Source organism: Zosterops lateralis (genome assembly GCF_965231275.1).
Source record: "Zosterops lateralis genome assembly, chromosome: 19".
Classification (NCBI taxonomy): Eukaryota; Metazoa; Chordata; class Aves; order Passeriformes; family Zosteropidae; genus Zosterops; species Zosterops lateralis.
Genome location: NC_139779.1, coordinates 11,015,669 through 11,038,273, shown reverse-complemented (window position 1 = coordinate 11,038,273; position 22,605 = coordinate 11,015,669). Strand labels below are relative to the sequence as shown.

The 22,605-nt window shown below is 43.7% G+C and overlaps 1 protein-coding gene across 1 annotated transcript in view; it reads right to left on the bottom strand.

The window, feature by feature from the left end:
- MYBBP1A (MYB binding protein 1a) overlaps positions 1-22,605 on the bottom strand; it is a gene marked incomplete at its 5' end in the record, with an annotated part of 57,357 nt that overhangs the window by 9,722 nt on the left and 25,030 nt on the right. The window contains one exon of the mRNA XM_083875183.1: positions 3,670-3,783. Coding sequence (XP_083731309.1) covers positions 3,670-3,783 — 114 coding nt within the window. The remainder of the gene's footprint in view (positions 1-3,669; positions 3,784-22,605) is intronic.

Genomic DNA, 22,605 nt, shown 5'->3' with positions numbered 1-22,605 from the left:
CCAGAGATCCCTCACCAAAAGTGGGTGAGAGCTTCCTGTATGGAATGGGGAACTGGACCTCTCAGGCTCTCCAACTATTTCATTGTGTTATTTGGGGCAACTCTCAACAGTCAGCAGAGTTACTGTGGGACAGAGATGACTCCAACAGACTGGGCTGGTCTGAAGCCAAGTTAAGAGATGCTCAGATTGTCCATGCATAAAAAGGGTCTCTGAGATGCCTCAGGAGACCCAAGTTTGACTCTTGGCTCAGCTCCCAGCCAAGGAGTGTCACCTGTAGAACAGGATGAACAGGCTTTAGCAAACCAAATCCATTATGTCTTGGGTTTCTCCAAAATACTTTCTTCATTACATCAACAACTCACTGCTTTGAACTTCCTTTGTAAAGCACTTTGAGACCAACTGATAAAGAACAAAGCTCTCCAAGAGGAAGATGTTTCTGTCAAATGTTCCAGCATCCCAGGTGAGCTCTGTCACTTACAACATGAAGCAACTCTATTTCTTTATACCATGAACACAACTGAATTCCCCCAGATACCCAGTTAGAACAGACTTGAACAGCTGTAGCAAGACTCTGCTTTGTGTAAAGTAACTATATATGATTTGGGAGGCAAAACTGTGCCAGAGCTGTTTTTCTGCCTCCTCACCTTTGCAGTGCAGGGCTGTAGATGACACTTTCTGCCCAGCTGACCCAGCAGCACAAGCCAAGAGCACCAACAGGAGGCAAGACTCTCATACAAGTGAACTCCAGAGCACCCAGTGGGACAATGAGACCTGTCTCAGTTATAGCAAGGAGAGGGCAAACCTGGATCCCCCATGGCCATGGTATATGTTTTATAAGCATGCTTAAACAGTTTGGGAACAAATAAGGTCAAGTTAGCTTATGTAAGCACAAGAGCCATTGCCTTGCAGCAGCTAGAGCTGCTATTTCAGGAATCTGTCTCTTCACTTAATGTTCCTGGCCGTTGATTCTCCCTCATCTGCCTCTTAGCTTTGCCTGCATAATTCAGTGATATCCAAGACTGCACTTGTCTGGCATTGCTTCTTCCCCAGTTCCAGAGCTCATATCACTGCCTAACCCAGCCCAGATTTCCCTGCTGAGGACGCTCCTCACCAAGGGATCTCAGCAGGTATGCAGTGCAATCCCTGATGCAAGACAGGATAAGCAGGCAGACACCAGGAGACAATATCTTGTCCTCTCTGACAGCTTTAAGCCTGCCAGGACAATCCTGCAGGTGGGGAGCTAGAGCCTTCTAGCTGCAGATGTGACCCAGGACACAGAGTGTGGCCAAGCCTTCAGGTGACAGTCTCCTTGTGAGCAACAGCATCACCTGAATTACAAGAGCACATCAGTTAAAGAGTTGTAAACCTGTCCCTGGGTCAAGGAAAGGTACGAAATTCTGGGTTATCATTTGTGAGGGACAGTTGCAGGAATGGCCAATGACAAATACAAACATTTCGAGCAGATGCAGGGCAATAAATATCATTTTCTACAGCATCCCACAGCTTTCAGTCCAGGTTCTCATAGGTAAGCACCCACATCTGCCAGCACCTACTCATGTACATACTCACCTCTAAAATCATAGCTGATCTAGAATGACCCATGGAAACAAGTCTCAGAAGAAAAGGGATGAGACTGAGCTGCAGGAGAAACTCAGAGTTCTGCAAACATCATCCCAGTCCTCCAGCCAAGCAGGAGCATGTGAGGACAGCAGTGACAGAAAGGGCTGTTGTTTAGTCCAAGCTCTTCCAAAACAAACTCACCCCATAACTTCGACATCAGGCCTGGAACTTCTGCCCAACCTGCAGCTTCTCTGTCAGCCAAGCACACAACTTCCACCTGGAGATTCAGGGCTAATAAACTCTTCAGCAAGTTACTTTAGTGGTGGAATAGTCCCTTTGACAAATACCTACTTTCTACAGATTCTAAATTTGCTCAGCTCCCAGCCTCTGACTTCCACTACAAGACATTTTTTACCGTCTTTAAAAGAGATCAGTGACTGTGAATATGGTTTTACTACACCACAGAGCCACTACACATTTTTACAGCTCTTACTCGGAGAAGTGAGCATTTCTGCACCACCAAAAAGACACAGAATTCCTTTAGCAGCTTTAGGAAGTCTTTCAGCACAAGTGACAGCCTTTGGCTATGAATCAAAACCATTAGGTAGAATGTAAAGTCCTTGACCCCTTCTCACTACAGCAATATTTAATGTGTAGCTGCCCCAGCCCTACAGAGCCACACCAGCTGGGAAGGGAGACAAAACCCTCACATGTATGAACACCACCAGCAGTCTGTAAAAATGTTATCTCAGGACTTTTTCAGGCCAAAAAGAGAACCAGCAGCTATAGGCCACTGCCACTTAACAGTATGGGAGGCCTCCTGCCCACAGAGTAAACCTTGGACAACCCAAACAAACTGACAGTATTTCTCAGGAATTTTTCTTTAAACACACATGACCACAGACATGAGAAGCACTGAGGAAACTTTAATAGCAAAGCTCATTATAATCTTGGATGGGCTGCAAGTTGCTAAACTCTCCCTGACAAGAACAACATAAAGGCATTGTAAATGTTTGTGGTTTCCTAGTGAATCACTGAGTTCTGCATGTATTCAGCTGCTAGAGAGAAACATGGAAATGACCAGGTTGGGAGGAGTGGCATGTTTTATGTAGCTGAGAAATGAAATCATACCTAACTCCACCCACTGGATTTCTGATGAAATCTTTAAATAAGAGGTATTTAATGAAATTGATGATCCAGAATTATAAACAACATATTTAAATTCCCTGTTTTAAACTTGCTTAGATTTTTGACCCTCCTTGACAGAAAGAAACAGATCTAATTGTTCTGCTTCAATACAGCAAATTATAGAAAAGCCTAAATTACCATGTAGCCAGCATGAGTAAGTAATGAAAGCTACCCTTAGAAAGAGGTCATTATTACAGTTACATAGAAACTCCAGGACTGGAATCTCCCATGTCATCAAATTTAGTCACCACATCACAACATTTATTTGTCTGCTTGGTTCCCCCCACATCAATCCACAAGAATAAAATGAATGGCATTTGCTCCTTCAACCTCCTGTCCCACAGATAATTTCCTATGTAACAGCTGCACCCAAACACTGTCCTCAGGTACAATCTGCACTTGCCACTGACTTAAGAGCCCTGCAATTTCTGTCACTGTTTCTTCTGTACAAATTAGTTTCCAATGTATTTTAAGGCTTCCCTGATGAACAGTATTAGCCAGGGAGTCTGGTCCAGAAGGCCTGCAATGCACCAGGAGTCAAAGGTCCAGTGCACCTCAGCTCTATTTCTGTGGCCCTCAAGTTCATTCCAACACAGAACTTGCATGACATGTCCTGAAATTAATGTTCACAATACCATTCTATTCTTTTTATTTTTCCATTCTTTTTAAGCACCTTAAATTGATCTGTATGAGTGTATTCCCTAAAATCCAAGCTCTGTCTCTTGGATCCATACACAGCCTCACTGAGCTGCACCAGGAACATCACAGTGGTGTTCCAAGAATCCTGCCAGCCTGGCAGGCACAACTCAGAGCTGGTGCTGAGCACAGTCCCAGATTGCAGCTCTGAGACCAAGAATCAGGTGAATGAGAGCAGCACCCATCAGGTGTCATCTGTGCTTTGAACATGTTGGAGCTTCTTACCTCTGTCCCTTGGCTGATGCTTCTGGAGATCAATTCCTCCCACTCCTTCTCTGTAACGAAGACCTTCAGTTCATGAATGAGCAGGACTTTGTGGAGAAGCATACAGGCCATGGCCTGAAAGAGAAAGGGGAGAAAAGAACATGAAACTCTCCAGGGAAAGTGTTTGCAGTGTAAATATCCTGCTAAAATAAACAGCTACACACACCATCTAGGGGAGGCCAGCTTACAAAGAAAGGCTGCATACCCTCACCAAACAAGTGTATTACAGACTGATTTGGGTTGGAAGGGACCCTGAGGATTATCTCATTCCAACCCCCTGCCAGGTACCAGAACAGGAACAGGGACACCTTCCACTATCCCAGGGTGCTCCAGGCCCCATCCAGCCTGGCCTTGGACACTTCCAGGGATCCAGGGGCAGCCACAGCTGCTCTGAGCAACCTGTGCCAGGGCCTCACCTCCCTCATAGGGAAGGATTTCTTCCTAATGTCCAACCTAAACCTGCCCTCCTTCAGCAAAAGGCTCTGTTTGAAAACATTTTCTAGGTTTGCTACAGAGTCACCCCTCAGGAGAGACAGGGTGGTGGGATTTGGTTGAATGCACATATATAAAAGAGAAGGTCAAAGGGGAGTGGAGGGATCATTCAGTTCTAGATTTAGGCACCAATATCTAAAACATGCTTTAGCAGCTGCTCCAAGGGCATCACTGTCAGTCCCCCCAAGTTTTCAGGCAGCACCTTTGAGCGACTCCATCCTTACTGTGCCCTGACGAATGCAATAGGCACAAATAATAAAGAATAAAAGCTGGCAGGAAAGCAAATGCTTCATTTCAAAGGAATACTAAATGGGAGCTGCTGTTCAGAGCAGCAGTTGGACTTGCCCTGGAGCCAAACTTGCTCATTAAGCCTCTACATTAACACAGCAATGAAAAGAATGGCCACTAGAAAACCAACAGTAATCTGCAATCTTCTTAGATATCCTTTTCTATTCCAGAGTTCCTATTTTAAGGCTTTCTTAGGTACAAGAAAAAATGCAGCATTAGTCAAAGCCAAAATAGAGAAATGCACAAAATACAGTAATGAGGATTAGTACAAATAGCTTGAAGGATTTAAGGGGGAATTTTTTGTATCAGCATGGAGTTAGTGAGTAAACTCTACACATATAAAGAAAATAATGTTGTCTCTAGCTGCCATCACACAGACCAGACTTGAATGCAGTTACGAGTATCAAAAATCAGAAGGATTTACAAGAGTTAATCTCATCCAAAGAAAGCAATGGCTGCTGTTCTTTAACCACATATCACAGAAAACAAATGAGCAAAGTTTGTAAAGCTCCTTATAAAAGACATCATTGAGATTAAAAGTCTGAGACCTCAAGGATAAAACCAACCTGGTGCCACCCAACCTGGCCTCCAGGGACCCCTTGGGTCAAACAGAAGCAACCGTGGAGCGGGAGGCTAAAAACTTCTGCTGGGTCATTTCTAGGGAGCTATTTACTGAATAATTCAAAGTGAGCAAAGGGAAGAGATCCCTGGAACTCCTGAGCCCAGTAGAACCAGCCAGAGTCAAAGACAGTCAAACAGAACATGTCACAGGCTCAAGGAGGTCTGTGTAAGCTTACCTCCAGTTTGCACCAGTATGGCCAGCAAAGAGAATTATCCAAACAAAAAGAACTTCCATTACACACAGAAATTCTGTTCTTTACTGGAAGGTGAAAATGCAGCAGGGGAACCAGAGACCATGTCAGAGGATTTATGCTCATTCAATGAGAGAGAAAACCCTCATGCCATCTTCAAGGCAGGCAGGTTTACATATTCCTTGTAATTATGGGGAGGCTGTGTCTCACAGAACAAATTACTGCATGTCTGCATGTGTTTTCCAAACGTAGTGGAAAGTCACTTCAGTGCAATTACAAATAGAATGTGACCCCCAGAGTGGATGAGAGACTGTAATTCATTCTGAAAGGCCCAGGCAAGGTCACGAACCTCGGGGCAGCAGCTCCTCTCTGACAATTACAAACACATTTATACTGCAAGTGGGTGTAAAGCAGAGAGAAGGGTCATGTTAAGGAGTCCTGGGATATCCCAGGACTACAGGTTAACTCCAGAGGGACCAGTGACAAGGGCCAGCTCAGGTCAGCAGTGGGTAGGAGCACTGCAAAGTAATGAGGAAAAGAACTGGGAGGAAATCAAAGTCATCCAGTGGAATGGGAGCTCTGGAGACCTGAGACTCTCATAGTGCACTGAGAACAGTCCCTGAATGGAACTTACTCCCCAGTGTGATAAATTTAGGGTTAAAATTCGTGTATAAAATAATAATCCGATGTGTAATGGGAATAATGTTAATAAAAATTGTGAAATCCAGTAGAAGGCTAATCGTTTCCCCCCCAGCCTGCCAATCTCCGTTGCAAAGACAGGACGAGAATCATCAGACAAGACAAAGACAGTGGCCAACCTTGATAAGAATCACTTCCTCGCCAATGCAAGGAGAAATTCCTTCTTGACGACAATGCCGATCTCATCAACTCTCTGGCGCAACAAGCAAAATGAAATCAGCATAAGACTGACCCGTGAAATTGACATAAGAAAAGAGCTTTCCCGGAATGAAACAATGGGACTTGACAAGATCCGGGAAGGCCATCGAAAAGAAATTCGGACTATTCAGCCCATCCTGGACACCTGGACTGCCTAAGGGCAGAAAAACCCTATAAAACGTTGGACTGAAAGCTGCACCGGCGTGGATTTGGGCGTCTTGTACACCGGTGCGGACCCCTATCCACCCAGCGCGGCGCTGACATTTTCCTATTTTTGTGGCTTTCTCATCTTTCTGGTGTTCGATTTTCTGTTATTAATAAATTGTCTTGTATTAATCCGATATTTGCCATTGCATTTATAACACCAGTAAGCACTAAGTTTGAAAAGTATTTTAAAAGAAAGGGGAAAAAAATCCACATCACTGAGAATTCCCTTCTGTGTGACGTAAATGAGGAAGCCAGAACATCCAATCATCTGAGGATCCTAGCTGGTGCTAGCACTCTTTAGTAATTCTGTCACACTCAGAGCTTTCACGCCTCCAGCCTGTGCATTAGATTCCAGCAAAGTGAAAATATGTTCTGAGTTTCACATAATTAGAACACTGCTATTGCTCTACTCAACATTATTCTTTTTCCTGATTGTTTTTTAAACCAATGGTAATTTAGTACTAAGCACGAACAACTTTTCTCATTTGAAACAACAAAAATAAAATATTTGTTTGTTGAAATAAAATTTAGCTTAAGAACATCTCAGTCAGAGAGCAAACATGACATTAATAACTACATGGTCATCAGCACCATGCTATGCTATAGTTTAAGGTTATCATTCATCTCAGAGTCAATGACTTCTCTGTTCCTAGAGCTGTTATTAACATACAGCCCTTGTACAGCCTATTCTTTCACAGCAAACTGAACACTTCAACACCGAAAGTTAAACCACAGGGAGAGGGACTGGCATCAGTGGACTCAGCCGAAAATATTAGGGGCAGAACCAAAACTAAAATCAAGTTCTTCAATCCTTCTCCAAGGGTAAACCCAATAATAAACACTTCTCAATCCTCCTGCTGATGCCGTCCCACCTCAGCAAATTCAAACCAAACTAGGAGGGGCACCAAGCTTTCTTTAGAAGGTGGTGCAACCATCACACGTCACTCACAGCATCCATAAGCACATGCAGAAGGATCCTGCAGAAGGATCTGTCATCAGAAGATTGATTAACAGGCAGATGTACTGAAAGAAAACAATCCAGCAACCAGGAGCACAAAGCTGCCACAACCCATTGGAAAGCAACAGTCCTCAGCAATGGCTTTTCAGCCACAATTCATCTGTCAGGGCTGGGAAACATCAAACCACTGGCTGGGAGGGCATGGAATGCTCCCTGTAGAGTAGTCCCTGGCAGGAATTGCAAAAAGGATTTTGAACACTCAAAGAACAATCATTTTCATGACCTTGAGGAGCTTCACCAAACAAAAAAAGCTTTGCTTTATCACCTCATAAAAGGAGGGGTAAGAGTATGAGAGCTCTGCATAAGTAAAGAGAGACCCAAAGTCAGTCAGGCCTTCAGGAGCCATTTCCTTGAGGTGGCAGAGAAACAGCTCTGCTGTTGCATTTCATTTTCCTTGTTTTATCTTCTCCAATACATGGACACAATGCAGTTGAAAGCAGATGTGTTAGAGGTGTGATGTTCATGCACATGGGAGTGAACATTCATCACCCCACACCTGCTTTAGAGGGCTAGTCAGAGACATCACAAGCCACTTTCTTGCCCATCTCAACACATCCCACTTTTTGGGAATGCAAACACTCAATGTTTTTAATGCAAATAGCCTAAAAAAGAAAATGAGAATGCTCAGGGGATTTTGAAGCTATCTCCTGGGAATGAGGATCTTCCCATCCCCAGCCACAGAAACACATCACTGGAGCACCACCAAACGGTAGTGGCAGTACTAGTCATCCAAAAAAGATCTTTTCAGAAGAGAAGAACAGTCACAAAATTTACCCATGTTCAGTTCTGTGATGGCAGAGGTTTCATCGAGACTTTTGAAATACAAAACCACACATGGAGCACCTTAGGAGGAGCCAAACCACCCCAGCCAGTTCAAATCTTTTGCATCAATACTTTCAACCCTTGTAATTTCTCACAGCTCATCATTTACCCTTAATATAATTCATGATGTGTCTTTTACACATGACCAGCTGCATGTTTTACCATCAAATCACAGACCAGCAGCAATTTGAAGTTTGGAGAGTACTTCCACTAAATCCAGCACAGACCTGGAGCTCAAGCACTTGACAGTTGCCTCTCTGCCTCCTGCCCTGCCCAGCAACACTGCTATTTTGGAAAGTCTTACAAGCATTTGGCAATTTTGGAGGCTGGCAGAACAATACTGTCCCCAAGAATATGATAGAAGACTCTCTCCATTTTCTCAGTGCCAAATCAAGCCTGCTGTGTTCCTGACAGCCCTATGGGAGAGCCAAGTATTATCAACACTTCCCAAATGGACAGAAATAGCAGAAGACTCAAGAGTCGCAGCTACCAAACCCCAGTCCAGTTGAGAAAAGAGGATTGTTATCCCCCCATATGCACAGTCTCTGAAATGAGGATGTAAGAATAGTTACAAGCAGCTGACAGCCAGATTAGAGTTTTTCCTAAAGGGAGCTGTATGCTGCAGTGCATCCTGTGCATTAGAAGCCACTCAGTTGCCTTAATTTTCTCTTTAATGCCAGTTTTTAAAAAGAGCATAAAATAGTAAAAATAGTAAAACAGTAAAAAAGAAAAAAAAAAATACAAGGGAAATCTATACAAGCAGGCACAGTAGATACACATACAGACTCCCACATATATCTATCAAGCACACTACTAAATAAGGCAGAAAGGCTCATTATCAGTCCATGTGGGAGCAGAGAACAAACAATAACTAAGGGCAGTGCTGACCCTAAGATTTTCTGTGGCTTTGTTCGTTTCTCTCTTATCTACAACAATTACACAAAACACCATTCCGTGCAAAACGTGATTTCTTTCTGAAACAGGCAATGTGCTCACTGCAGTAACCAAGATGCGTCAGATACTAAAAAGGAGTGTGAGTGGAGTTTGCATACAACCCCAGTTTATCCCGCACAGGGAAGGACAAGACATCCAGCCTAACCATTAAATATGGTAATGGATTAAACCCCCACCAATCCAGCCACTGTCCTATTGACAGCAGGTCTCTAGCACAGGTAAGTCAGAAGTTGCTCTCCCCAGTCACCAGCCAGGTGAGATGGATGGAGGGGAACAGACAGAAGTGTTTTCAATCACTGCAGTTGTGAAAAAGAACAAAACAAACAAGCCTTTACAAGACTGTAGAGATTCTGTTCACAATCCTGAAGAGATGAAGGCATGACCTAAATTCAGAGTTGTTTTTTTCCAAAGAAAAGCACTCTGTTAATAGGAAGGACACTTGTTTCTGGTGCAAAAATAAACACTTTTCAGTCCCAGGTGGTTTAGGATACTGGCTGGAGGTGGCTTTGCAAACAAGTGAAAAAAGACTGCCACCCAGGCACAGTCCTGAGGGAAAAGACACTGAAAGCAGCAGCCACCACTGCCACCACCAGAGGAGCAGAAGCCTTAAGATGCGCCTGCACTGGGACACACCAAACCCCAACTCTGATTTTTCACACAGCTGCTCTGCTGGGTGATCCCAAAGCAGTTTTCAGTCCATAGCTGAGTAACCCTTCCAAATTCCCTGACAGCCATTTCCAGCTTTCAGGAAAGAGGCAGCAAGTTTGCCTGGCTTGCCTCAAGCACATGGCAGGACAGAATCTCCCATTAAATCTGACCCAGGACAGTATTTGAGCTTATCACACCTCCTTATACTTTGTAAGAGAAGCAGTGAGGAGTTTAAATGCCAACCAAAGACACGAAGATGGGTTTTCCTCATCTTTTTCCTGTTGGTTTTGCATCATGAACAAAGTTTATTAACATGAAACATGTCACCAGTGTGGCAAGACCATCTCATTCCCTTTATGTTATATACATATAAAAAACATTTTACTTGGAAAATTACAGGTTTGTACAACTCCAATAGATTTTTAGAAGTGAAGAAGCACCAGGAGCTTTAGTAGCATCAACATTGCACTGCTCTTGGAAATCCAGGAGACAAAAATATACAAGCTGGTATCACACCACAAAGGCCACTGGTATTTCAGAGCACTGATGTCTCCCTTCTGGCACAGAGCTTGCCCTGTCAGCACATCTGACTCAGTGCCAGCACACAGCATAAAACAGCAGCTCTCAGTGTGTAATCCTCAGCATTAAGACTATTCTACAGCAACAGGGATATGGCAAAAAAATAATTGCACTTCTAGAAATTTTCTCCTCCCCAGCCCTTTGAGACTGCAATCTCATGAATCACACGCTGCACTTGTGACAAATGCTACCAGGAAAGCTGGATAAAGGAACAGAGGCCAAGAATATGGGGAATTCTAAAAAAGTTTTCTTTGAATTTTAATAAATAATTAAACTATGAAATAAATTCCTCAGCTAGCTGTAATTTATTACATGTTTAAAATAAACCAACCAACCCACTCCAAAATCCAAAAGCTCCACCTTGGAGTGGTACTGGTTACAGAACAACCTGTCATTTACTACTACAGAGCAGGAGATCCAGAGCACCACAGCAAAAGCCTCTTCCAATCACTCTTAAAGCTTTTTTTAAAAGAAAACCCATGGAGCAGGTGCCAATCCACCCCCATTTCTGCTCATACAGTCAAACTATTTTAATTTTACATTCACATTGGATGTGGGATGGAGACAAAGGCTCCAACAGAGCAGTTTTGAGTTTCAGGGTCTCTTATTTCTCAACCACATTTGATTCATCCATTTGACCATTTCTGAACCCATGAGCTACAAGTCTGTTTGGTAGTGGTTTGGCAGCTGAATTCGAGTTAGAAACTCAGCCTTGAAGGTTATTCAAAAGGACAAATTATGAGAGGGGTGGGACAAGAAGACCCACAGCAACGGATCTGTTCCACACAGGCAATTCCCAGCAGGCTGTTCAGAGGCAATGGCTGTATACACCATGTGTGCTGTATATACCACACACTCATGGAGTGGTTTGGCCTGGATGGGACACCTCAAAGCCCATCCTGTTCCACCCCTGCCATGGGCTTCCACTGTCCCAGGTGCGCCAAGCCCCTCCAACCTGACCTTGAGCACTTCCAGAGGAGTGTTGCCGGCTGCTCTGGGCACCCTGTGCCAGGGCCTCACCACCCTCACAGGGAACAATTTCTTCCCAATCTCCCATCCATCCCTGCCCTGGGCAGTGGGAAGCCATTCCCTGTGTCCTGTCCCTCCATCCCTTGTCCCCAGTCCTTCTCCAGCTCTCCTGGAGCCCCTTTAGGCCCCAGAAGAGGCTCTGAGCTTTCCCTGGAGCCTTCTCTCCAGGTGAGCACCCCAAGCTCTCCCAGCCTGGCTCCAGAGCAGAGGGGCTCCAGCCTCTGGAGCACCTCCATAGCCTCCTTGGGGGAAGATGAGAAGAGAGACAGAGCAAGATTCTTTCCAAATTTAAGGACAGACAAGAAATTATGCTTCAAGATCCTTAACATGTACCTTCACTGAACAAGCATCAAACAGCAATTAGTTACTTAAAACATAGAAAACTTACTTGAATGCTTTAGACAGCAAAAGTGAAAGCCAGAGGTGCTTAAGAAATGTTTCCCAAATCACTTTTCCTCAATCCCCAAGATGTAAGTGCACTATCTCACACACACCATGTGCACACAGACATGATTCATACATATTTCAAATCCAATGGGGAGAAAGGATAAAACAAAGCCCTGGCTTTGAAAACTATTAAGAAATAGTGGCTTAAGAATAATGGCTTAAGAAAACTATTTTTGGTAACAAGAGCTAATTTTTCCTCCTCACCACCACTGAAACAAGGCATACACAAATAGCAGAGCCTGTCATTCAGTAGCTGTCTAAAAGGTTTCAGTGTGGAAAGTGCTCACAGCTTTTGGGACAAGTGGATTGTTCGGAGCATGTGGCTGGCGAAGTGCCCATGCAAGGACATTTGAGCAACAACACAACTATTTCCTGGTTTAAAAATTAGACATCAACTTTCACCCCAAATTTACCCTTTATCCCTCTGATTAAGAGACCTGAGAAGAGCCTTCCCTGTACCCTTTTCCTGGCTGATTCCTCTGTCCTGCTTGGCAGAAGGACATTGTCAGTCACTGGACAAACTCCTGGTGCCTGAAAGCAGAGTCAGAGAGAGCTCACACTCCCCACAAAGACCATGAAAACATCTCCTGTATGATCTCCTGGCTTTGGAGCCAAATTCAGTAATTCCTGCTACAATCCAGTGTCCTCAAACTAATGAAATTGCTTTTTCAATGCATTCCCTCAGCCAGCCCTGACAAGGTGTGATGTTGCTGTCTAAGGTCAGCAGTCAGATGACAGGTCTGTCCTTCTGCCTCCAGAAACAGAGATGGTAGAAGAATGCAGAAGTGAAAACTCAGCAGAGCCCCCCAGCCATCATCCACCATCCCCTGCTCCCACAACTTCACAGTGCTCCAAACATCATGCTCTGGGCCAGAAAGCATGTTCCTCCCTCAGGATGACCTTGCAAAAAAAAAAAAAAAAAAAAAAAAAAAAAAAAGAGATTTACGAGCTCAGGAATAAAATTCTCCGTGCTAAAAAGTGATGAAAACAAATTATGTTCTACAGCTTAAATTAAGTTCCTGCGACAAATGGATGAGAAAAATTTTGCAAGGCTGGTTAATTACAACATGTAAAGAATTTAACTGACACCTAAATCACATTTTACAACCTTGGACAAGAAAGGCAATTTCAGTTTAGTCCCACCAAACACATCCTACGTCATCCAGCTCTTACAATCTTCAGTGGTTTAGAACAAGTCAACCTGAACTGCAGCCCAGCTTCAGGCATCTTTACCTGCTCTTCCTTCCTAAAAATGCAGATTTCCACAGATCTGGCAGGAACCTTTAAACCACTCACAGCTTACATATAATTATCACATTGAAAATAACTGCCATACAAGACATGTTTTGCTCATTTGACCATCACCATGGTATACATGATGTGTTTAGGCCTTCTTGAGCACAAAAATGATGAATGAACTCTGTGGGTTTGACTTTTATTCCTAAACCTCTCCCTCTGGCTGGTTTAAACATGTAGAACAGCAATTTGCAAACAAAAAGGGGTTGTGTGTCCTCCTGGGACTGTTTGAACATACATCCATACAGTAATTCTATTGCAGCTCAACTTCCCAGTCACCATCTCAGCAATGGAAAAACTGGAAAAGCAAAAACTGCTCATCACCTGCTGAAGTAGGAGGTGAACTGGATCCCTCATCTCCATGAGAAAGGCTCAAGCCCAAGACTCAGGGATGGCAAAAGCGCCTCCAAGTAGAAGAAAACCACAGGATGTGGACCTAGGTCAGACCTTGGTCCCTACTTTGGATACTCTACTTTTGGGTTTCAGGTTTTGCTACCTATCCTCTGGAAAGGAACAAAGCTCCCTGGAAGTAGAGACAAAACTGGCTGCAAAGGAATCTCCATCTTCCTACCCCTCCTACTAACTCCCCTCTCCTGTCTATTTTTATTATCCTTCACCTATGGCTCAAATGTCCTGTTCCAGCAGCAAGGAGAAGTTAAGCAACCTGTTATGATTCCACTGCTACTCCCAGGGCTCTGAAGAGCAGCAGTTGATTGATCAGATGAGGTGCTCACTTCATTCTGCTGTGACTGAGGATTTGCCAGACAACAGAAAGTTTATGCCATTAGTTACACTGGCACATCCTCCTACTCCCCCACAACCTGAAAATGGCTTTAGCATGACAAGCATTTTAACCACTGCTGCTCAATTTGGCTGAAAATGTGGATTGAGCTACACCCCACACAAACCACCTTTATATAGCGCTGCTGTTCCTACAGGAGTTGTGTCAGTCTAGACCCTACAGGTAAAGACACTCATTGATTTCACTGACACAGCCACAACAGATGGGTTTTAAATGTACTTGAGACAGCAGAAATCCCAGGACTAGCAGTCCTGGCAGATCACTTATACAGCCTGCAGACCATATATACAGCATTCACTCACACACAGGGTTCTTCATGCCCTAAACCATCATTAATTGTTTAACCAGGGACTGCAAATCACATTCTCTTCACTCCTGCCAAGGAATGGACTTTTTTGATGCTTGGTTCTCCTACAAACAGTGCTCTGGAGGGTGTTCTTGCCAAAGGAAAAGCCTCAACTTGCACTTGACTAACCAGAGGGGCCCATTTGGGAGAGTGTGCTCACTGCAGCAGGACATCTGTGCCCAGTACAAGTGTGCACAGGTACAGATGCTTCCTTCACCACTGCTCTGTTGGCAGCTGGGAGAGACAAAAAAATAATTACAAGAAAAATTAAAGCTTCCTCCTATGGTCGGCACAGTCTAACAAGACGTAGTGATACAAATAAGAATTTGCTGTATTTTGAAGGGAACAGACAGGAGTCAATACACACAGAGAGATCTGACAGTGCAGTTTTTCAGACAACACTGCATGTTAAATACTGGGGTGCACTGGCAGGTTTTCTGCCCCAGAAAAAGGGTCTGCAGAACATCTGTGCAGTCAGAACAACAATCAGATAAAATAATACACAGGACCCCTGGGCCAGGCCTGGCTGATGGGATTAGATACCAGCTCTGAGCATTCAGGGCTGGGGAAAACCCTGCACTCTTCTTTCAGCAGGCAGACCCTTGGGACACAGCAATCCATATATTGGACTGCTGCTTTGGTCAAAACAGAGATTCATTTCTCCCTAGGGTAACCACTTACCATACCAGAAAGGCCAATCAATCTTAACATTTTGCTCCAAAAAAAAAAAGTCAATATATTATTACCCTAAATTCTTGGGAAATGAAAAGATGCCATTATTAAGTGAGCCATGAGGACACAAGATAAATCAGCAGCAGAACACAGATTAGCATCCATGAGCTCTGATGTTTTTTTCCTCCTCCTGTAACGCCCAGTTACAGGAGTGAAACACTGGTGGGGAATGCTGGTACCACAGGACTTACTGAGACCAGAGGAGAAAGAACAGGAATGGATTCTGTGCAATGCACCCAAGCCTCCCTTTCCCACAATAAAAAAAAAAAATCTGAAAATATGCCCATTTTCCTTCTTCTCTCCCCCATTAAGGATATAGTCACAATTTAAAAAAATAATCTAAGCCAATTTGGTTTCTTAATATGACCTTGTTTATTTTGGAGCATTTCTACTTTGCTTTTACAAGTTTCTCACAATTTCTAATTAACGTTATTTATTATTTATATATTGTAGTACTGAACACCAAGAGGCTCCACTGACACCTCAAGTTACTCACACACATTGGTAAGACCAAGACCAAAACTGTCCCCTCAGATACCTCACCCTCACTGCTCCTCCCAATACTTTCCAAGCCAGTTGTCTCCTGCACAGCAAAGCCCTCAATTTGCTGTGGAAAGAGACACAGTCTCTGAGAAAAGACTCCCAACAGGATTTTCTTGAGGCAATTCAGAAGGCAGCCACAGCATAATGCAGCCTATTTAAGGAGGCTTTGCTGAAGTCTAATTTAATAATTTAGGAGATTTAAGAGCAGCACACGTTTAAAAAAAGCCCATGTTGCCTAGGCAGTGTGTGCTTTCAGCTGCTGCCCCTGATACACCAGACCAGGTTTGATGCTGCAAGAACAAAGGTTTTCATCTTTTGAGAACATTTATCAGCAGATAATGAGAAATTAGAATGCAAATTCACTCAAACATCAACCACTGAAGTTTAGTTTCCATGCAGTATTAAAAAATGGTACTTGCACGCCAGTAAAATTGTTAGCTTGGAATATTGAAATAAAAGCATTGCTAAGGAAACAAAAGGTGGAAATTGTACTGGGTTGAACTTTGAAGATTCATTGTTTTGAATGCTCACCAGCAGATCTCTTTTCATCCTGCAGGATCCACTGAGAGAGGCATGATGACAGGACAGAGGGCACAGTGCCCTTGTGAAGAGGGACAGGGCTGGAAACCCTTTTCTGTGTGGAGGTTGCTGAGAAATCCTGCGGAGCTACCTGAACTCTGTTCTTGTGCATCAACTTTTGCAGAGTGGCATTTTAATGTGTGCCAAGGGAAAGCAGAAAGAGAAGCAGCCAAACCCCACTACTCCCACATCCCCATACTACAACAAAAATGGACCTGCTGCCACTTAGTACACAAACACTTGGGGACATCCTTGTCAGTGAGCAGAACTCAGATTGGCATTTCATTTTATGCTGTAGAAGCCCTAATCTTTATTCACTTGCCAACAAAACACCCTTCCAACACACCTCCTAGTACTCCCACACCAAGATCCCACAGCTCAGTGTAAACAGAACATAAATCATTCCCCAGAACTTCCACAGGATTCTAGCCTGAATTTTTTTAATATATTTTGCAGCATTAATATATCTTGAGTCCATATGACTGAGAGTAACTAATTTTATCACACCACAGCCACTTCTTTCCCTCCTGTGTTTGTTATGCCATTATTAAATACATGGCAATGACCTCATCTCCAAGAAAACTTTTCCCATTTGCTCTACACAAACACCTACTCCTCAAACTGTTGGAGGGGCTGTGTTTGGGAGGCTGAGCACAACACACTCGGGTGGTTCAATCTCTTTTTAAAAATCATCAACTCACTTTTTAAAAACTATCAACTCCCCATGTGTCAGATGGCAAGTTTAATTTAGTAGGCTAGGAAATTACTCAGAGTTGGAAAATCACTGCAATATGGTTTGCTCTAACTCAGCAAGTCCATCCTACATGCAGAGCTGTTACTGCTCTGGAGCACTTCCCTCCTTGGACAGCTCTTACCAGCAGCTGTGTCTACAGCAAGAATTAAAGTTTAAGTGACCTTTTAATATTTTTTTTCTTCACAGGAAGAGACTAGAATGTTTCCTCCATTACTGAGGATTTGCTACATGATCATCAACACAATCAGCTGAACAGTGGTGAGGAGAATAAATACAGCCTAGATCTCCAGAATCACAATAAAGAGGCAAACAGAAGCTTTTTCATGTTCTGCTTGTACTACACTGAGTATGGTGAATATAAAGATAACAGGGCAGTGTCTCTGTGCCAGTCAATTAATGCCTGGTATCACTATGGATTTGTTTGTGGGTAATGCAGGCAACTGCCTGCTAGACACTTCTGGCAAAAGACAGAGAGGCCATTAAAAAGTCACCAAGAAGTACAACAACAAAAAATAAAAACTGTATGAAGGAAAAATAAACAAACATAAACAGCTTACAAGACTCATGATGCTCCCAAGTGACCCTGCAGCTTCACTGACAGAGGTCCCACATTCAACTGAAATACAGCACAAGCACACCAAGTTCTCAAAGCAAATACAAGTGAAAACTCCTGCCATGGGATTTAGAGCACTCAGTTTTAAATGCAGTCAGCAGGACCTGAAAAATTTAAACAGACCTTTTTAAATTTTCAACCATCTCACACAAGTACGAAACACAGCTTAGAAAGCAATTCCTCAGGGAGACACGTTTTTATGTGGCATCAGACACCTTTCCAAAGAACATCAGAGACTATTTATAGATGCTGTCAATGTCCTCCTGCTCAGCAAAGGAAAATGTTTTTTCTGTGCAATCCCAGTGCAAGAAACACTCTCACACAAATGAAAGGTTGGGATGCAATAATCCACATGCACAACCATCCTAAAGGTCTGGGAACTAAAAGTCTCCACACAAAAATGTAGAGCACTCTGGCTCTGACCCAGCAAAGCATTTAAGCATTCAACTGCTCTCCCTTCAACTTTAGTGGACAGTTTACATATCTAGAGCTAGTTCATGTCATAGGGCTTTGCTGGCTCATGATGAAAGAGATCAAAAAATGCCCAAGAGCCCACCCATAGTTGAGCTTCACCTTGCAAAACACAGACTCTCCTTGACCATCACCTTACTCAAAAAAAAAAAAAAACAGGAACAGGACACTGACTGGAGCCAAAGCATGTCAGTTTGCTGTAGATTTTCCAGCTGCAAATGATTTCTTTTTATTGAGGAGAGGGAACATACTGAACCAAGGAAGATGAAAAGGATGGATCTGACAGGCAATAATCTCTTTATCACTGCATGCCTTGGATCTCACTGCCTTCTGAAGGTCTGCCCAGCAGTGCCACCTCTTCAGAGGACACAGGCATAGGGTGTCTGACCTGTGCCAAGGACAGAGGATACTCTGAAGGAAGGGAGCCTTTCACTCATGGCCCATTGCTCAGCTCCCACCAGCTGCCTGCCCAGTGCTTTCCTGATGCAAAGGAAGTAGAGCTGAACTGGTGCTGGTTCTTATCTTATGGGGAGGTTTATTTTGCTTCATTTCTAGTAATAGCTTATGTAAAATGTTCCATAACAAGCTCTTCCTCTACTACCTGCTGGCAGCTATCTGTGAGCACGCAGGCAGGGCACGGTGCATTAATGTGGGGATCCATTCCTCTCCCCCAGCATGAAGTGAAATATTCCCAAACACTCACACAGAGGGGTGCTGGCTTCTGAGACTTTGCAGCACTTTTACTGCTCTGGCGGTATTAAAGTTTAATTAATTTTTAACTTAGATATTTACATAGAACATAAAGTGTTCGGAAGGACAACTGTCAACCAGCCAAGACCTCTCTGGCAGGACTTTGGGATCATATTTTACTCTTCTGGTGATGGCAGCTCTGGCACAGACCTGCCTCAGTTCTGTAAAATTATGTCTATATATGTTTGATCCCTTTGGGGAGACTGCCAAAGCACCAAGATTAATTAGCAACTTACCTAAAATACACTCTCTCTTAGACAGATCTTAAAGGGTTCCTGGTCACAGACAGCTTTATAAAAACACATTCTGAAATACCAATGAATCTGGATGACATAAGATGACATTTTGAACTCTGTCTCAGTGCCCATTCTCATTTCCACACTAAGTAAAATTACTTTTATTAGTTTCATGACAGCTCTGCACTTACATCAGCTCTGCAGAGTTCCAGCCAAATCACAGAAAATAAACTCACTTGATGGACAAATATAGCCTCATTATCCAGCTTCCAGCTACTGCAACATCCTCAATCAATATAGCTTTGAATGTAAATAAGAAGGCAGGAATGTATTCAAATTGATGTGTGACCACAGTGCTAAAGTAATTGCAGAGGCTCTTAGCAATTGTGTTGATGTGCACACACCCAGTGCCTTTCCAAAGGAACAGAACAAGGGATGGATATGAAACCATTTCCATAAATCTATGGAAAAACTTTCAGACTGGAAGAGGTTTTAAGTGTCTGACATGAGCAAGATGCAGACACCACCTTACTCCTGGCAGTAGTGATGTTTCATTTATTAGTGCTCATTTCCAAACTGGTTCCAATACTGCTGGCCAACAAGCTGGACTTCTGAGGGAAAAGCACAACTGTTCCAGGCCAGGTTTCCAGATTAGCTGTGCTTCAGCCTGTTTCCAGCTGGGAGCTGCCAGGTGCCCTTGCCTGCAGGAGCCTGGATCAGCAGCACACCTGGGTACTGCAGTGCAACCAGCCACACGTTTTCCCTCTTCACCTGATCCTCACGCTCACAGAGAGTTTTTAGAGTAGAAACATTAGTTCATGGGCTCATCCAGTCCTCATATATGGGAATGGGGGGATACTGCAGTGAGAACCTCACCACAATTAGCAGTGCAGCACTGAGGGGTTTGTGCTGCAACAGCATCAGCCCAGGAGTGCACAATTACAGAATTAGAAGTTACTGTAGCTCTGCTCATCAGACCAATGCAGCTAAAAATAAACCAGGAAAACATTCCTCACCTAAGGCTCAGGAGGGTTCTGGTATGTAGCTGAGTCATGCAATAATCATTAAATTAAACACATCTTGATCCCTGGTTTATGCTCCATCAGCACAAACTAAAAAACCCAAGCTTTTGTGCATATTGAAAAAGCAACACTACACCCACTGAAACAGGCAAAAGGAAGAAATTTGAAGGTCAAGGTCTCCTGGAAAGTGACTGCAGCAGTAAGAATGAATTGTCCTAAGAAAGGAGGAAGTACTAGCTCACACACATTTTTCTCCAAACAGAATTTGAGAGAGTATGTTTAGTGCTTATGGAAGACATCAGGCTGACAGGAACATCCTTTGTCCATGAAACAGCTCCAGTCTCCCCCATCCTGTCAGCACCACACACATCCTGCTGGCTAACTGCACTGCCAGTGAGATCATCTGTGCCAGAACCTTATCCCAATTCACTAGCACCAGGACAACTCAAAGGGATAATGCAAGCTCCACTTGTCATTTTCCCATGCCAGTTATCCCCGGGGTGTCTTTCCCCAGCTGCCATTTGTACCTGAGCTGCTCAGAGCACTGGTGTGTGATAGGTTTGTGCTGGTCACTGCACTCCAGGAATGGAGCTGCACTTCACTCTGCTGGAAGCACCTTGTCTGTAAGGGGAAGTGCTCAGAGCTGCCTGGATGTACCAAAAGGTTGTGATGTGGGCACTGGCCCCATTCTCCCACCACTGAAGACATTTCTGCAAGGACAAGGTCACAGTGTGACTGACTCTCAGGACCTCAATCTGCAGAACTGCATTCAACAACTTAGATTACACTGCCCTACAAAGTCACCTTCACCTCTTTCTTCCTTTTTTTTACTTTAACTTGTAGCACTTCTCCTACACTCAATGTCCTCTTGAAAAGCTTCACAGTTGCTGCTTGCAATCAAGTGATTTTGTACAGTTTTTAGTCACTTCTTTCCACAATAGAGAACACTGCAAGGACACATGGCAGAGATGAGACGGGCTATATTCTGAGAAGACAGTACAGCCTGAAGTTATATGTTAGTTTAACATACATATGGGATGGCAAGGATCAACAAAAGTTTGTGAAAGGGATCCAACTGCTACTGTAGAAAAAAAAAAAAAATCCCACAAACAAAACAAAACAGAAAACAACCCACCCAAACCACCACAAACCACACCAGATTTCTCAGTTCGATAAATGAATGACAACCAAACACTACTTTTTTTTAAAGCCTGAAGCATTTTAACTTTCACACAGACACGTTTGGGACTTTAACTTCCCACTTGAAGAAAGGCAGAGTTTGAAAACAGGCCAGCCAATATCACTGAGCATTCAGAGCTCCAGCTGCCACAGGCACAACAATGCATTTGAACTAGCAGAGCACAAGCCACAGGGTCCTGCAGCCAGTGTGGTCTCACAATGGGTGAGGAGTCCAGCTGGGAAGCATGAACTGCCTGGAACAAGGTGGTTTTGCAGATCCACTGTCACACACATCTTGTATCTTCCTGATGTACAGGTTTAAACAGGTACTAAATGAATTCAGGGTAGGATGACAACCCCCTTTCCCTGGTTAAAACATCCCTTGCCTTTGTTCCCCCACCCATAAATAACATCAATCTCTCCATCTCTTTCCTTTTCCAGGGAAACTGCTGCATTACTGTCTCCTGCAGGAATCTGTGCCCCAGTAGTAACGTCAGAGGAGCAGAACTTGGCCACAGGTACAAGCTTCAGTCTCGGTTAGATCACTGCAAATTTACCTTTCCAGTTTAAAACTTGTTATACAGGTTGAGCTTACTGCTAAGAAAACCTACCAACCCAATCACTGTGAGCCACACTTAAAGCTGCTTTGAGAGCTCTCACCACCCCCAAAGTGCTGTTTTATCTCACAAATTACTTCAAAATGGAGCTGAACAACCTCACTGCTCCTTTGGGCATGTAGGAACACTGTCAGAGGGAAAGGGCTGACAATGTCAGTCACACTATCTGAAGTTTTAAAGCTTCATTTTATTTTGCTAAATTCTGCATCAAGATGCAGCCTTTGAATTATCTCCAGGACACCCTACTCCACAGCAAATACCCAGGCCAAAGAAAAGAACTTCCCAGAAAGACATTAACTCCCATAGCTACAAACACCTCTGACTGTAAATACACAGCACTGCCACTGAGGGTTTGCTATTCTCCAGGTTTTAGAGGTGACCAACTGAGAGACACAGGACAGCACAAAGGCAGCAGCAGTGCAAGACCCAGTTGCCTGGGTCATCAGCTACAGCCAACAGTGCACATGCAATCTCTCCTTTACAATATTCGTGTACCAGCTTCACAAAAGCTCTAATTTCCTTTTAATGAGCACTGTCTCTGATGAAATAAATGTTTTCACCTAGACACTCCTGCCCCTGAACAGACTGCCCTGTGCCCTGAGAACAAGTGAATTGACTGAAGTTCAACATGGCAAAAGGGGGAAAAAAGTGTGTGTGTGAGGGCAAGGTAAGTTTTCAGCCAAACCATCCTTATATCCCATTTTGTGATGTAAATGCAGGAACATCTGGGCAGCAGGCAGGCAGTGAGGGTCCCCAGGACAAAT